Genomic DNA, 17053 nt, shown 5'->3' with positions numbered 1-17053 from the left:
AAGATAAGTTTCAATGTGCTCTATAGAACATGAGCAAACAATTCACACCTCAGTGTTATAAACAACAGCAAATTTCTGTGTTGACTTATTAGTCATATTGAGTTTGTCAATCTCCAAACAGATGACTGGACAGACAGAAAATGTTTGTGTCTTTCCTTTGGATATTTCAACCACAGCCCTACACCTAAAACTGCCACTCCCTTTTTAGTTATCACTTGCTACTGCTAAGTCACTTCAGTTCTGTCCAACTCTGTGTGACCCCATAAATGGCAGCCTACCAGGCTCCGCCGTCCCTGGGATTCTACAGGCAAGAATGCTGGAGTGGGTTGCCATTTCCTTCTCCAATGCATGAAAGAGAAAAGTGAAAGTGAATTCGCTCAGTCCTGTCCGACTCTTCGCGACCCCATGGACTGCAGCCTACCAGGCTCCTCCATCCATGGATTTTCCAGGCAAGAGTACTGGGGTGGAGTGCCATTGCCTTCTCCGTTAGTTATCACCACCTGGACTCAAATATTAAATTTTAATACAAAATATTGAAGTTATTTTCTTCACTGGATCTCCTTCTTCATGGCTTTTGCAGAGATACAAACTATAGAAACTTCAGGGACCAGGGAAGTAAAGTAAAAGTTTGAATCAGCCAAAAGGAAGAAGTGTATTGAATCTGAAAAGACATGCCTAACTTAAAGAAATTTAAATTTGTTTCTGATCGAACCAAAATTGAAGGCCACAAACTGCCTAAAAACCCTACTTTATAACATTATTACTTGGCAAATTGATTATGTAATTTCAAGAGGAATCTTGGTATTGAAAGTGGATTGTGGTTGCAGACAGAAACATGAGTGTGTGTGTGTGTGTGCGCACGCGCACACACACGCCGTTCAGTCGTGTCCAACTCTTTGCAACCCCATGGACTGTAACCCACCAGGCTTCTCAGTCTGTGGAATTTTCCAAGCAAGAATACTGGAGTGGGTTGTCATTTCCTCCTCCAGGGGATATTCCCGACCCAGGAATGGAACGAGAAACTCCTGTGTCTTATGCGTTGCAGGCAGATTGCTCACCACTAAGCCATCGGGGAAGCCCAAACAACATGAGACTGCACTAAAAATGGGTCCAGGAAGCATTTTAAATTATTAGTTTACAATTACAAAAATGATTGATCATCACGATAATAGTAAGAAAGATAGTTTAAGAAAATAAAAATCATCAGGAAGAATTTAATTTAATATAAACTTTGCCAAGATTCTCTTAAAACAGAATTTATTACTCTCGTTGGCACTGGAATTAGTGTCTTTAAGGCCATATGCTACAAATAAAACAAAGATTATCAGATTATCCTAACTGGGAAAAAGTACTTCTAGGTCAGTATTTTTCTCCAACAGTACATGCTGGAAAGTCTTTTGACTCTAAACTATTAATCTCCCAAAGTTCTCTGACCTGTCTGCAGCAGCTCCTTGAGTGCTAAATCCAATGTTAAGGAGTGAACCAACAAGAGATTTCCTTCTTCTATTTAAGTCACCAAAGGATGAACTACTGTGCAAAAAGGGACTTACTGTGAAGAACAGAAATTTTTATATGAAAACAGTATTGCTGGAACAATAAATGTGATTGGATTGCAATACTATGAAAAGCCATATATTATTTTGTGTAAGCACCTTTATTCTGGTGGTACTGGGAATGACATATATGCCTTATTAATTTAATCACCATGTCCATATCTTTTTGTCATAGTGGTAAGACTTCAAGAAATAGATGAATAGAGTTGTAAAGATTTAATTGACATGTACTAGAAATTCTTCCTCTCATGGACAGGGCAGAAACCTCCCCATATGCTTCCTTCTCTAGGACTAAGCTTTGAGTTCCAGTGGTCAACCTTCTCCCATCTAAATACTCTACCATGTTGAATCCACACTGTCCTTGGTTTAGTAACAGCTGGTAAAATTAAAATAACATACCTGATTCTCTTTTCTGTATTTCTGCAAAGAATAAAGATGAAAACATTTACTCATAAATTAACATTTGCTTGACTCCTTCAAGAGCTAGTTTAAATGTCATTTCAATGAGACATACTCTGACAATGTAAAGTTGCATCCCCCATTTTAATCCTCCTAATTATCATTACATTACTAATTATCATACTCTAACTTATTCCATAGATTTTATCACCTTGATTATACCATGTTTACTACATATAATGCTTATTGCTTATGAACTGTTTCCTTCTAGATTTAAGTTGTATAAACTTAAGATTTTTTGCCTATTTTATTCACTGAGGTATTCCAGATGTCTTGAAATGTGCTTGAATCATAGAGGACACTCAGTTAATATTTATTTAATAAATACATTCATCAACAAAGGCCTTTTGTTAAGGTAATATATACTGTATAATATAATGTATTATTGAGGTATTAATATACTGTGCTTTCTATACCATTTCTGGTTTTTTTATCTATATAATAAAATTTAAGAACTTTAGAATTAGTAATGCCTTAATAAATAAAATAAATATAGTATTCTTGTAAATTCATGGAAGACATGAATTTTGGTCACTGACTAAACAATAAAATGCATGATTTGTAAGCAGAACTTAAAGACTATGTAAGAGCAAATACAAATAATAGTAAGAAACTTAATTCTCTCTGTTGACAATAAGGGAAGAGAGACTCCCCTCTTTTTTAGATCATTTACTTTAGAAAACTTAAACTCCCTTCTTTTCTCTACCTCTTTAACATGTTTGTTAATCTTTTTAAAGGTTATGTAAGCAACTCAGTAATGTTTCCTTAAGGGATTGGTTGACTATCTTTTTGAAATGTTATCATCAAGGGAGAGAGCTCCCCTATGTCCTGGATGATATGAACATAACTTCAGCTGGTGTCTGACCCCAAGTGCAAACTTCCCTCCTTTATGATTTTAAAGATACAATAAAGTATTTTTTCTTATAAAGGCAACTAGTAAACACAGGTGGCTACCCTAACTACCAAGCAAACTTAGGACAAATCTTGTATGACAATTGGTGATGTCAATTGCTCTTATTTGAGGACAAGTTATTGTTCATCTTAAGGACACGTATGTAGTGGGTTTTATCCTCCTGGCTGTATAAAAGAGAAATATTTATTTCTGTTCTTGCAATCACTCCAAGTGATTGTCTGTGATATGTATCACACTCAGGTTCAATCCTTATTCAATAATAAAACTGCTTTCTTTCTCTTCTGCTTTTGTGAAGAGCTTTTCTGGGGTGGCAGAAAGATTTTGTTTTTAATAACATTTCCCCAACTCCAATTTTTGGACTTAACCATTTTGCATGTTTCTAGCAAATATATTTTTCTATAGCAAACGATATCCAGAAATAAAATATTAAATTTTTGAGAATAGCAATGATTTAGTCTATTTAGTTGGAGGAAGAGATCCTTAACATTAAGACATAATGAAATTATAATAATCACTTAATAGTGTTTGGTTTAAGATGAATTCAAGAGTGCTTAAATTGCAGCCAATGTATATTATTATATTATTAAGTAACCCTCAAAATACTATCACTTTTACAACTCTTCTCCATATACAGTGTCTTTTTCTCAACTTGCCCTAAACCTGCCCCACTTCACTATATACACTTCTCCCTTTCTCTTTTGTCTTCTCTCTCTCATTGTCTTTCTTCACTTCCATGTACTTTATAACTGCATCTTGAAATCTAAATATCTTAGTTTGATGGCAAAGCAGAAAGAAATAAGGCCATATTCAGTACAGTGGGAAATTTATGAACTTTTGAGTCAGACCCATCTGGGCTCCCAGACTTGCAATCAAAATGCCCTTTGTCAATATCTCTCTTAGAGAGGGGGTTCCTATTGTAAGCCACACGTTTTACTCTGGCCTTCCTTGAGCCATGGTCCTTCTTAGAGGTCAAAGACTACAGACACAGGGTCAAGGGTATATGCTAACCCAGAGCCAGTTCCATCTTCCCTCCTCCATTGTAGATCATACCATGCCTCGAATAATCTTGAGAGAGATGCATATGAAGATTCTGGTAGAGAGATTGGGACAACAGGGCCCTGGGCACACATATAATAGGTGAGGATGAAAAATATCTGCTTTATAATGTGTGTATACACGCTCAGTCACTCAGTTGCATCTGACCCTGCAACCCCATAGGCGGTAGTGCACCAAGCTCCTCTGTCCATGGGATTTTCCCAGGCAAGAATACTGGAGTGGATTGCCATTTCCTCTCATTATATTTCACATATTTAATTCATGGTAAGTGTTCACTATATTCATCATCTCTCTCCTGAGTTTAACCCCACAGATATATTAGATCCTTCATTTTGTTAGACAAATGTTTCTTCTGAATTTATTCATTCTGTTATTGAAATGAACATCCTTGTATCTTAGCCAGTGTGCCATATTGTTTCTACTATTTTATCCTTCTCATATTTTATTATGTAAAACTTGTTCAGAAATATAATGCTACTGGTCACTAGTAGTAATGGCCAGTATGTTTGTTGTATGTATCACATCTTATATGTGGTATGTATACCTTAATCTACATTCACATTTATCTCATAGGTTTAAGAGATTTTTATAAATCTAGTAACCAGAGCAGTTTTCTATTTCAAAGGTTACTACCTTCATCAGTACTGACTAGGTATTAAAACGGTTGGCCCAGATTATGCTAGAACACACTATGGTATGTTTGCTTGTATTAATAAGAAATATTTCAAGTGTTGTAACGATTTTTCCATGGAAGACATGTCCTGTCTCCAAATAAAAGCAGTTCTGCTCTATTGTTATTTAGCACAAATAGCATAAGAAAAGAAAACAAAGTAATTTACCTGATTTTCTTTCAGCTTTTTTGTCATCTGAAGAAAAAGAGAGAATTGCTGTCATTAGTAGCTTTTTTGATAGATTTGCTAATAGAAAGTGAATCTTGATCGCAGCCAATGCTTATCCTGTGAGACATTCCCACATCTGCTAACTGAGTCAGTACTCAGGCATGAATATAGTAATTATTCACTGACCATAATATCTTAATACCCCTCTAGACCAGCTCCACAAAGGAAATGGCTAAACCAGTCCTCCAACCAGCTAATAGAGTCAGTCTAGATGCATGAATTAGGACACAGCAAAACATAATTCTTAGATGACTGAAAGGCTGTTTCAAAGCATTAATTATTATTCTATTGGCTAAATGTAGATGTTTTAGTTTAAAGTTTTTCATGTAACAGAAAAATGTATAAACTAAAATTAATTAATGTGAATCAAATGAGTACAATTTCTATATTTTACAGCTGTATACTGAAATTCAAATATATACAACTTACAGATATTTCCAGCACTGCTATTATTATGAATCAAGATGAACTTTAAATAAATAGCAAGCTTGTCAAGCCATAGTAAGTCTGTGTGCTGTGCTTAGTTGCTCAGTTGTGCCTGACTCTTTGCAACCCCATGGATTGTAGCCCTCCAGGCTTCTCTGTCCATTGCGATTCTCCAGGCAAGAAAACTGGGAGCAGCTGCCACACCCTCCCTCCTCTAGGGGATCTCCCCACCCAAACCTGCATCTCCTGCATTATCAGGCAGGGCCTCCCTGGTGGTTCGGCTGGTAAAGAAGCCTCCTGCAAAGTGGGAGACCGGGGTTCCATCCCTGGGTTGGGAAGATCCCCTGGAGAAAGGAACAGCGACCCACTCCAGTACTTTGGCCTGGAGAATTCCATGGACTGTATAGTCCTTGGGGTCGCAACGAGTCAGACATGACAGAGCGACTTTCACACTCTTTACTACTGAGCCAAGGGCATGAACTAAAACAAACAGCAAATAAAGCCAGTTAAAGGATAAAGGGCTTCCTATGTGTTTTGATAAATTGTTGCCAAAACTAAATTGTACATAGTTACACACACACACACATTTAGCCAAAAGATAAGAAAAAATGATTTACAGATAGGTTTGGGGACTATTTGTCTCTAAAGAAAAATTATACAATAACATTCCCCATATAGGTTTAATATCAGGAAAATTCTATCTGAAATGTAGGTTGCAATTAAGAGTCATCCCCAAATCCTCTTGCAACAAATAAAGATGTCAGAAAACCATGCATGAACTTTTCCCTTCTCGAAAAAAAATTCTGGGGTCTCACACAGAATATATACTATTACAACATATACAAGGATAATGAGCTGGGATCAAAGGTGCTCTCATCACAGGAAACTGAAGGTAGTAAGTAGTAACTAAAACTGAGTGTTAAAAGCAGATGTAATGATCCTATAAAAACATAAAACTAGATATTCAACATAAGTCAGGAGAAAGAAAGGCAAATTAAGAACAAACATAGAAACTCAGAAATTATCTCCAGAGTAGAGTCCAACTGCCATGCACATATCAGTAAATCCCAAGGCAACATTCCATGGTATTTAATATAATTTGCATTCATTTTTATGTCCTTAAAATAAGGTTAATCTGTGTTCAGAAGTTCCATTTCTTCTTGGGTATGAAGATAGGCTATCTGTGGTTCATTTCAATAAGTTTACCTTTCAGAGAATTTGGTTACCCTCACATAGGAAACTTTTTTATATAGAACATATATTTATCAATGATCCTTAATTATTTTATTCATTCAAAACATATATACTGAGTGTCATTGCACCCATAGATCAAAATCCCACCCTTGAGTACCTTACACTTGTGAGATAAACAGTGAGGAGTCCTGATAATTCAATAACAAAATCAAGTATGTATGAAAATTAAATATATCAATTTTCTGTATTCCATGTTGATGAGAATGTAAATTGGTACAGCTATTATAAAAAACAGCATGGAGGTTCCTCAAAAAATTAAAAATATCACTACCATATGACCTATTAATTTCACTTGATTATGGATCCAAAGGAAATAAAATCACCATCTCAGAGACATCTCTTCACTCCCATATTCAGTGCATAACTATTCACAACAGCCAAGACATGGAAACAATATAAGTGCCCATCACAGATGGACAGCTAAAGAAAGTGATATACATCACATACAATAGAATACTGTTCAGCCATAAAAAAGAAAATCCTACCATTCATAGTTACATGGATGGACCTTAAAGGCATTATGTCATAGAAAAGAATCTTTTGTATCTAAGTTAATGATTTGTAAGTTTAAATTACAAATAATGATCTATCTCTGGGAGCTATGCCTCCCAGGTAATGAGCATTAAACTAAAATACTTTTGCTTAGCTCACAGGAAACATTCTGACCAGGACCAGCTATGAATGACTGCAGGAAGAATCCCTCCAGAGGCTAATAGGAACCAGGAAATAATTTGATTTACTACCCCCACCTCCCTCTACACACATACTTTTAGTATAAAAGAAGCCTGAATTCTAATTCAGGCAAGATGGTTCAAGATGGTTCTTTGGGGCATGAGTCTAGCTTCTCAGTTTGCTAGCTTTCTGAATAAAGTTGCTATTCCTTGCCCCAACGACTCATTTCTTGATTCATTAGCCTGTCATGAAGTAAGCAGTATGAGCTTGAACTCTGTAACAATTACGTTAACTGAAATAAGTCAGAAAAAGACAAATATTATACAATTTCCTTTTTATGTGGAATCTAAATGTATCCAACTCATAGAAAAAGAGTAGAATGGTGATTTCCAGTAGATTGAGAATGGGAGAAATGGGAAGATCTTGATGAAAAGTACAAACTTCTAATTATGAGATAAATAAGTTCTGGGGATTCAATGTATAGCATCACAACTACAGTTAACCATTTTGCATCATGTACTTTAAAGGTGCTAAGAGAATAGATCTTAAATTTTCACATCACACACAGATACACATACAAAATAACTGTGTAAAGCAATAGAGGTGTCAACTTTATTGTGGTAATCATTTTAAAAATATATGCACACCAAATCATCCATCACATTGTATACCTTAAACTTAGGTCAATTATATCTTAATATAGCTGGAAAATTTTTCCTGTGTTCCAAAAGTGGGCTCAGAATACACCTTGTTATCTAAAAGTGAAGATCAGTTTATGAAAGATACTGACCTGAGTTTAGCCGATAAAATAGGGCTTCCCCATCTGTAAAAAAATGAAAAAAAAAAAGGTGACAACAGTTAGATCATTTTATACTTCTATATAGCATATATTTTAAAGGAATCAGAATAATTCTATCATTTCCATTCTTCTTTTAAATTCAATATAATCAATCTGCTTTTCATATCTAATCACTGTTATTTCAATATTAATTTATTATTTTGGATCTTTTTTATTTAACAAATCTCATCTATATAGATATATGTAGTATATTTACCTATCAATATACTTAAAAGATTCATTGTAGCACATTCTTGGGAACATATGTAGCCAAATAAATTAAATTCACACATTAATATTAACCAATACTTTATACCTTTTCATACTAGCTAAATGTTTTACAGCTGCTAACATGAAGTTTATTTTCTGATCTATATTTCACTCAATTTTCCCTAAACATTTCCTGGTTAATGTATCAATAAACAATGAATTAGACCAAAAAGGGGAAGAAGAGAATCAGTTGTACAGATTTTACTCAAAAGGACAAAATAGTCTGGGAATAAGAATTGATTATCTACTTCATGCCAAATCTACTGAAGATTTTTTCCCACTTAGCCAGGGAACTATTTATATATATATTTTTTGTTGTTCATTCACTCAGGTGTGTCCCACTCTTTGCAACCCCATGGACTGCAGCATACCAGACTTCTCTCTCCTTCATCATCTCCCAGAGCTTGCTCAAACTCATGTCCATTGAGTCAGTGACACCATCCAACCATCTTATTCTCTGTTGTCCCCTTCTCCTCCTGCCTTCAATCTTTCCCAGTATTAGGGTCTTTTCTAACGAGTCAGCTCTTCGCATCTATATATTTACGGTTGATTTAACAATACAAATATTTCTTCTGCCTGATTCTGTGGATGTCTTCTAAATATCTGCTTTCTCCAAATTGCTGTCATTAATTCCTGACCATCCTGTAACCTATTGAAAATGAAGGGAATCTGTTTGGATCCTAAAGCTCATTGACTAAGAGCAATAAAAATTCATTTTCACTAAGGCACATGGAATTTCTTTTCCAGGTATACTCCTTACTTCTCACTGTGAACTTAAAAAATTCCTGAATTTTGTCAATTGATAACCAGCCTATGGAAATCCTCTTGAAATATTTGTAATCATTTACCAGAACTATCATAGAGATCTAGGAATTTACTTTAGAAATACTCTGGTGAATTTAATATACTTTAGCAAATACAAACACATTTTGTTGTGATATATCATTTATGTTTTGAAAATGAAAATAATGTTTCATGATCTATTACTTAAGATACAAGAAATACATTTATGCAAACATAGTCAAAGAATATTTATATTTATATAAAATAGAAACAAAGATTATAGCAAAATGCTATGTTAGATTATGAAAGTCTCCATTACTTGAAATAACATTTTTTAATGTTCTATCTATCAGTTTCCCAAGTAGCCAGATTAAGAATAAGAATGTTTTTTCTTAATCATAGTAAATAATTGTAGTCTTCTTCATCATAATTTCTCACAGAAAAGTAAAATGTGTCCTACTCCTAAATTTATAAAATAGATTTAAAATTTCAATATATAACTAATCTCCTCTCTTTTGCACTTTTCTCCTTATCTTTAGATGTTACAGTTTTCCTACACTTTTCAAAAATAAACTAAAGAGTGAGAAATGCATTTGTTTCTGAATATTTTTATTTTGTTTTGCTCATTTTTTAAAAAAAGATTAGCAGTCTTATCTTTCAATAAACTCTAGAAATTAATTGATTTTCTAAAATATCCATGAAAGTGTTAGTTTAAGAAACATTCCTCTTATAAAAATTTTCTTTGATGATGAGCTAGTCTTTTAACTGGTGATACTTTTATGATTTGTGAAAACTGAAATTATTGGTGTTGGTCTTTAGTTTTGAGGTAGATGCAAGTTCAAAACAGAGTCATCAAAAACCTGTTCACTAATATCTCTAAGCATATGGATAACAGATAAAGGTATTCCCTTAAGTCAGGCTTGTTAAAGCTGAAACAATACATAACAAAATCAAAATCTAATTTTCTTACTTATTTTCCTACTCATGGTGCAGGAAAGATTTCCCAGAAGAAAAATATTTGAACTATAGAACATGAAACATTTCAACAAATATATGCATGGATCTATCAAACATGGAAGGATTCTTTAAATTAGTCACTTACTTTTGCAAAAGATGCAAAGTGCCACAACCAAACACAAAAATATGAACTTCATGGTGGTGATTGGGACCTAGAAACAGAAAATAGTCATCGTGGAGAATCAGATCCACAGTGTTCCTTCTATCTGGAGCTTTTATACTCGCTCATACCACTGTCTTTCATCATTGGCCAGGTGTGGTAAGCTTAGTGCTGACAGGGCAAAGATAAATAGCACACCAGAGATGAAATCCATCTCAAGTCAGTTTAGTGTCTTATTTCTGTGAAATCTTCTATCTTGAATTAAGTCCAGCTCACGCCAAACGCAGACCATGCCTTCTTGCCGCCCTAGGTAAACAGCTAAGGCAGGAACTAAAAGTCCCAGGATTAAAAACCAAATATGCCAATGATGTTCATTTATCTGTACTCTATTAATCATTGCAAAAGTCTTAATACCTCAAGAAACTCAAATATTATGATTAAATATTGTCATTGTCTCTCCATTAACAAAATGTATTTTAAACATTAACTTACCTGGAGACAAAGAACTCTTTTCTTATTGATATATTAACAGGTATTTCCTTAGAGAAATATGTGTCTATCACATAGGGTATACATATGGACATACTGACATATTTAAGTGCACCATGGTTATAGTAATTATTACTCACAAGGATACATGATTCTCCAATAATACACATTTTACCATGAAATTTATAATCAGGCATATAAGTAAGTAGATGTATGAAAGCAAGAACATCAGAAAAAATGTTTATGGCCAAAACTTGAATACAAAATGCCAGCCATGAATTATATATGTAGATGTTCTGGGATAGAAAAATCAAGCTCAAATTAGGATTTAGGAAGAGAAGAGTCAGTCTGGGCTGAGCAGGTAGAGAGGGTTGAATGCCTGATACTGGTCGATTGGATCTGAAAAACAGAAGGACTGACCCCATGGCTTTGATGATGCTTTGATGCTTTTCATGGCTTTGATCTGCTTCTCATCTGATCCCAATCACTACCAAAGAAAACCTTCAAAGGGAAAACAGTCTTCAGTTTATTCTCTTCAGAAAAGCAGAAGAATCCCAAGAAAGGGAAAAGGTATAAAAACCTTCCTTTCCTTCCCCTTTATTTACTCATGTCTCCACTAATTTCAAAGAAAAAGTGACGCCTGCCTCTTTTGAGGGCCTCCTCATAACATACTGAGTGCTTGTGCTCCTGGGCTCCCTGCTCCTGGAGATCTTGCTGAATTCTTAGATCATTTTAAAAGGGGGCAGAATTCTGCAGATTTATATACTTAAAATTCACTTTCTTATTCATGGTAACATATTTATTGAAGGCCAGGAATTTTTTAATCTGACATCAGTGAAAGTACCAGATTTTTACCTGTAGAACACAGACCCAGAGAGAGGAACACAGAAACCATGGGGAGAAGGCTTTCATGCCACAAACAGAGAGGGAGGTAACAGAGGACCACTTCACCAACCATAATTTTTTTAAAACCCAGCTCTGATCCTTTCAATAACTCACAAGTAAAGACTGTATGGTCAGAATTTTTCTCCAACATAGAAAACAAAAGTACAATTCAGAGAGAACATTGCCACCATTAAATACTGCCATTTGTGATGCTCTTTTCTTTAATCATACACTTCCATGTGGAAATTCCCTCCCTCCACATTATCATTGTGACATAATTATTCTTTCATGTGCTTGACTGTGAGCTTAAGCATGTAAGAGACCTGAATGAAACATAAAGTAACTTAGAGGCTTTTGAGGGAAATAAGAGTACATGAAAGAGAAATTTTCTGTAAGTAGAGCTTAGCACACAACACTATCAAAGTTCCAAGAAAGACAGAGATTCTTTTCACCTTGAGAAAATCAGGGAAATTTTCATGGTTTCATAGTCTAAGGGCTGGAAAAAGGCTTGCACATGCAGAATCAGAGAAAGATTCCAAGTGGGAAATGCATTAAGAACAAAGGCAAATGCAATTTCAAAATTTCAGTGTCCTCCGTGTTTCCAGATCACTACTTCTAGTAGTCTGATTATAACAATCCACTGATTCCCACTCAGAACTATAATCCATTGAGCCTATTTACCTTGCATTCATTTCATGGCAAGAGTGAACATCAACATTTTAGGAATAAGTGAAATACAATGGACTAGAAAGTGTGAATTTAATTCAGATGACCACTATATCTACTTCTGCAGTCAAGAATTTCTTAGAAGAAATGGAGTAGCCCTCACAGTTAAAATGCTGTACTTGTGTGCAATCTTAAAAACAACAGAATGATCTCAGTTTGTTTCCAAGGCAAACTGTTCAATATAACAGTAATCCAAGTTTATGCCCCAACCACAAATGCCAAAGAAGTTGGAGTGGAACTGTTTTATGAAGATCTACAAAATCTTTTAGAATTAACTCTAAAAAAGGGGGGGGGGGAAGTCCCTTTCATAATAGGGGATTGGAGTACAAAATGTGGAAGATTAGAGATACCTGGAATAACAGGCAAGTTTGGCCTTAGAGTACGAAATGAGGCAGGGCAAAGGCTAACAAAGTTTTGCCAAGAGAATGCATTGGTCATAGAAAACACAGTCATCCAACGTCTCAAGAGACAAATCTACACACGGACATCACCAGGGCAATACTGAAATCAGATTGATTACATTCTTTGCAGCAGAAGATAGAAAAGCTCTATACACTTAGCAAAAACAAGACTGTGAGGGGACTCTGGTTCAGATCATGAGCTCTTATTGCAAAATTCAGACTTAAATTGAAGAAAGTGGGAAAAACCACTAGGCCACTCAGTTCAGTCACTCATTGTATCTGACACTTCACGACCCCCTGGACTGCAGCAGGCCAGGCTTCCCTGTCCATTACCAACTCTTGGATCTTGCTCAAACTCACATCCATCCAGTCAGTGATGCCATCCAACCATCTAATCCTCTGTTGTCCCCTTCTTCTCCTGCCTTCAGTCTTTTCCTGCATCAGGGTCTCTTCCAATAAGTCAATTCTTCACATCAAGTGGCCAAAGTATTGGAGCTTCAGCTTCAGCATCAGTCCTTCCAATGAATAGTCAGGACTGATTTCCTTTAGGATTGACTGGTTGGATCTCCTTGCAATCCAAGGGACTATCAAGAGCTTTCTCCAACACCACAGTTCAAAGCATCAATTCTTTGGTGCCCAGCTTTCTTTATAGTCCAAATTTCACATCCATACATGACTACTGGAAAAACCATAACTTTGACTAGATGGACATTTGTCAACCAAGTAATGTCTCTGCTTTTTAATATTCTTCCTAGGTTGGTCATGCTTTTCTTCCAAGGAGCAATCATCTTTTAATTTCATGGCTGCAGTCACCATCTGCAGTGATTTTAGAGCCCTCAGAAATAAAGTCTCTCACTGTTTCCATTGTTTCCCCATCTATTGCCATGAAGCGATGGGACTGGATGACATCATCTTCATTTTTGGAATGTTGAGTTTTAAGCCAGCTTTTACAGTCTCCTCTTTCACTTTTATCACGAGGCTCTTTAGTTCTTCTCTGCTTTCTGCCATAAGGGTGGTGTCATCTGCATAACTGAAGCTTTCGATATTTCTCCCAGCAATCTTGATTCCAGCTTGTGCTTCATCCAGACTGGCATTTTGTATGGTGTACTCTGCATATAAGTTAAATAAACAAGGGGACAATATACAACTTTGACGTACTCCTTTCCCCATTTGGAAACAATCTGTTGTTCCATGTCCAGTTCTAACTGTTGCTTCTTGAACTGCATACAGATTTCTCAGGATGCAGGTAAGGTGGTCCGGTATTCCCATGTCTTGAAGATTTTTCCAAAGTTTGTTGTGATCTACACATTAATCCAAGTCTCCTGTTGTGCTCCTGGACTCCCTGCTCCTGAAGATCTTGCTAAATTCTTAGATCATTTTGATCTAAGATCCATTTGATCCATTCAGGATGGCCTAAATAAAATCCCTTATGATTACACAGTGAATGTGACAAATAGATTAAAGCAATTAGATCTGCTAGACAGAGTGCCCAAAGGAATATGGACAGAGGCTTATAACATTGAACAGGAGGCAGTGACCAAAACCATCCCCCCAAAAAAGCAGTGCAAGAAGGCAAAATGGTTGTTTAAGGAGATTTTAAAATAGCTGAGAAAAGAGAAGTGAAAGGCAAAAGGAGAAAGTGAAAGATACCCAACTGAATGCAGAGTTCCAAAGAATAGCAAGGAGAGATAAGAAAGCTTTCTTAAGTGAACAATGCAAAGAAATAGAGGAAAGCAATAGAATGGGAAACACTAGAGATATTTTCAAGAAAATTAGAGATACCAAGGGAATATTTCATGCAAAGTTGGACACAATAAAGAACACAAACAGCAAGGATCTAACAGAAGCAGAAGAAATTAAGAAGAAGTAAACAAAAAGGTCTTAATGACTTGGATAGAATAACCACGACAGTGTGGTCACTCACCTAGATCAAGATATCTTTGACTGTGAAGTCAAGTGGGCCTTAGGAAGCATTACTATGAACAAAGCTAGTGGAGGTAATGGAATTCGAGCAGACTATTTCAAATCATAAAAGATGATGCTGTTAAAGTGCTATACTCAATATGTCAGCAAATTTGCAAAACTCAGCAGTGGACACAGGATTGGGAAAGGTCAGTTTTTATTTCAGTCCCAAAGAAGGACAATGCTAAGGAGTGTTCAAACTATTGCACAATTGCGCTCATTTCACATGGTATCAAGGCAATGATCAAAATCCTTCAAGCTAGGCTTCAACAGTATGTGAACCAAGAATTTCCAGATGTACAAGCTGGATTTATAAAAAGCAGAGGAATCAGAGATCAAATTGCCAACATCTGCTGCATCATAGAAAAAGCAATGGAATTTCAGAAAAACATCTAACTTCTGCTTCATAGACTGTGCTAGAGTCTTTGACCTTATGGATCACAACAAGCTGTGGAAAATTGTTAAAGAGCTGGGAAGACCACGTTACCTGCCTCCTGAGAAACCTGTATGCAAGTCAAGAAACAACAGTAAGGATGAGAAATGGAACATAGACTGGTTCAAAACTGGGAAAGGAGTACATCAGGGCTGTATATAGTCACCATGCTATTTAACTTATATGCAGAATAAATCATGCAAAATGCTGAGTTGGATGACTCACAAACTGAAATAAAGATGACTGGGAGAAATATCAGCAACCTCAGATATGCAGATGACCCCACCCTAATGGCAGAAGGCAAAGAGGGACTAAAGAGTCTCTTGATGAAGGTGAAAGAGGAGAGTGAAAAGCTGGTTTGAAACTCAACATTCAGAAAACTAAGATCATGGGCATCCAGTTTCATCATTTCATGCCAAATAGATGGGGAAACAAAGGAAATAGTGACAGACTTTATTTTCTTGGGCTCCAAAATCACTGCAGATGGTGACAGCAGCCATGAAATTAGAAGACACTTGCTCCTTGGAAGAAAAGATATGGCAATCCTAGACAGTGTATTAAAAAGCAGAGATATTACTTTGCCAACAAAGGACCATATAGTCAAAGCTATGGTATTTCCAGTAGTCATGTATGGATGTGAGTTGGATCATAAAAAGGCTGAGCACCAATGAATTGATGCTTTTGAACTGTGATGTTGGAGAAGTCTCTTGAGAGTCCCTTGGAATGCAAAGAGATCAAATCAGTCAGTCTTAAAGGAAATCAGTCCTGAATATTCATTGGAAGGACTGATGCTGAAGCTGAAGCTCCAATACTTGGACCTCCTGATGTGAGCAGTCGACACACGGTAAAACACCCTGCTGCTGGGAAAGACAAGAGGGCATGAGAAGAAGGGGTCAACAGAGGATGAGATGGTTGGATGGCATCATTAACTCAGTGAACATGATTTTGAGCACACTTGGGAACATAGTGAAGGACAGGGAAGCCTGGCTTGCTGCAGTCCATTGGTTCACAAAGAGTCAGATATGACTGAGCAACTGAACGACAACCAGAAGAATATTTCATTCACTTTCACTTCCCTCAACAATTAATGTACTTTCTTCCTTGGCTTGAAGTCTATGATCAACCTTTATCAGTATTCCCTGGAATGAATCCCCAGTTCTCTTGACCTACCTTCTCTATACTTGCTGGGCAAAAATACAACCATGGCTTAAATTAAACTTTTCCCTATCTATACTAAGCAGATAATCATCACAGGGTAAAAATACATGGTCATGCTATCCTATCTTTCTTAAACTCACTACCCCAAGTGGATCCTTAAGACAGTCAGTCAATTATATTTTGTAGTCTCTTTGCTTTTATGCTCTTCTACTTCATATTTTTTCTCTTTCCCAAAAGCCAATGTCTCCTTCCCAACCTCCCTATCATCAATCACCTTACTTCCAAATTTACTAAGAAAATGAAAAACATCAAAAGAGAAAATCTACATCCACACATAAAAACATCTTTTAATATTTGAACTCTTAACATCTTTTAATATTTAATATTTAATATTTGAACTCTACTAACTTTCTTATTAATACAGATCAACACTTTGTGTTGCCACCTAAGCTTGACCTCCCATTTGTGTACTGGATGCCATCCAGGAACATCATGCCAGTAATTTGTTCATCTCGATCCATATTATCAAGTTTTCCCTCCTCTTCTGGATTATTCCCAACAGTATAAATACATGCTATTATTTGTCTTTACTAAAAGAAATGAATAAATATAATAAAACAAACAAATTTATGTATCTAAACTATTTCTCAATGAACTTATTTTTTAACTGTTGAACTCACTTCCCTCCCAGGTTTCTTACCACACTTCTCCACTGCCCTTAATGGTTAAACTTCACAAGGGAGTTTCTTATGCTCAGTG

The 17053-nt window shown here is 35.9% G+C and overlaps 1 protein-coding gene across 1 annotated transcript in view; it reads right to left on the bottom strand.

Annotated features, from left to right (window-relative positions):
- MUC19 (mucin 19, oligomeric) overlaps positions 1 to 16340 on the bottom strand; it is a 76581-nt gene extending 60241 nt beyond the window's left edge. The window contains 1 exon segment of the mRNA XM_040233941.1: positions 16307 to 16340. Within this exon segment, the coding sequence (XP_040089875.1) occupies positions 16307 to 16340 (34 nt within the window).
- Between the last annotated feature and the right edge of the window lie 713 nt (positions 16341 to 17053).

The sequence above is a fragment of the Oryx dammah genome, unplaced genomic scaffold (genome assembly GCF_014754425.2).
Source record: "Oryx dammah isolate SB20612 unplaced genomic scaffold, SCBI_Odam_1.1 HiC_scaffold_29, whole genome shotgun sequence".
NCBI classification, from domain to species: Eukaryota; Metazoa; Chordata; class Mammalia; order Artiodactyla; family Bovidae; genus Oryx; species Oryx dammah.
This window is presented reverse-complemented; position numbering and strand designations above follow the sequence as displayed.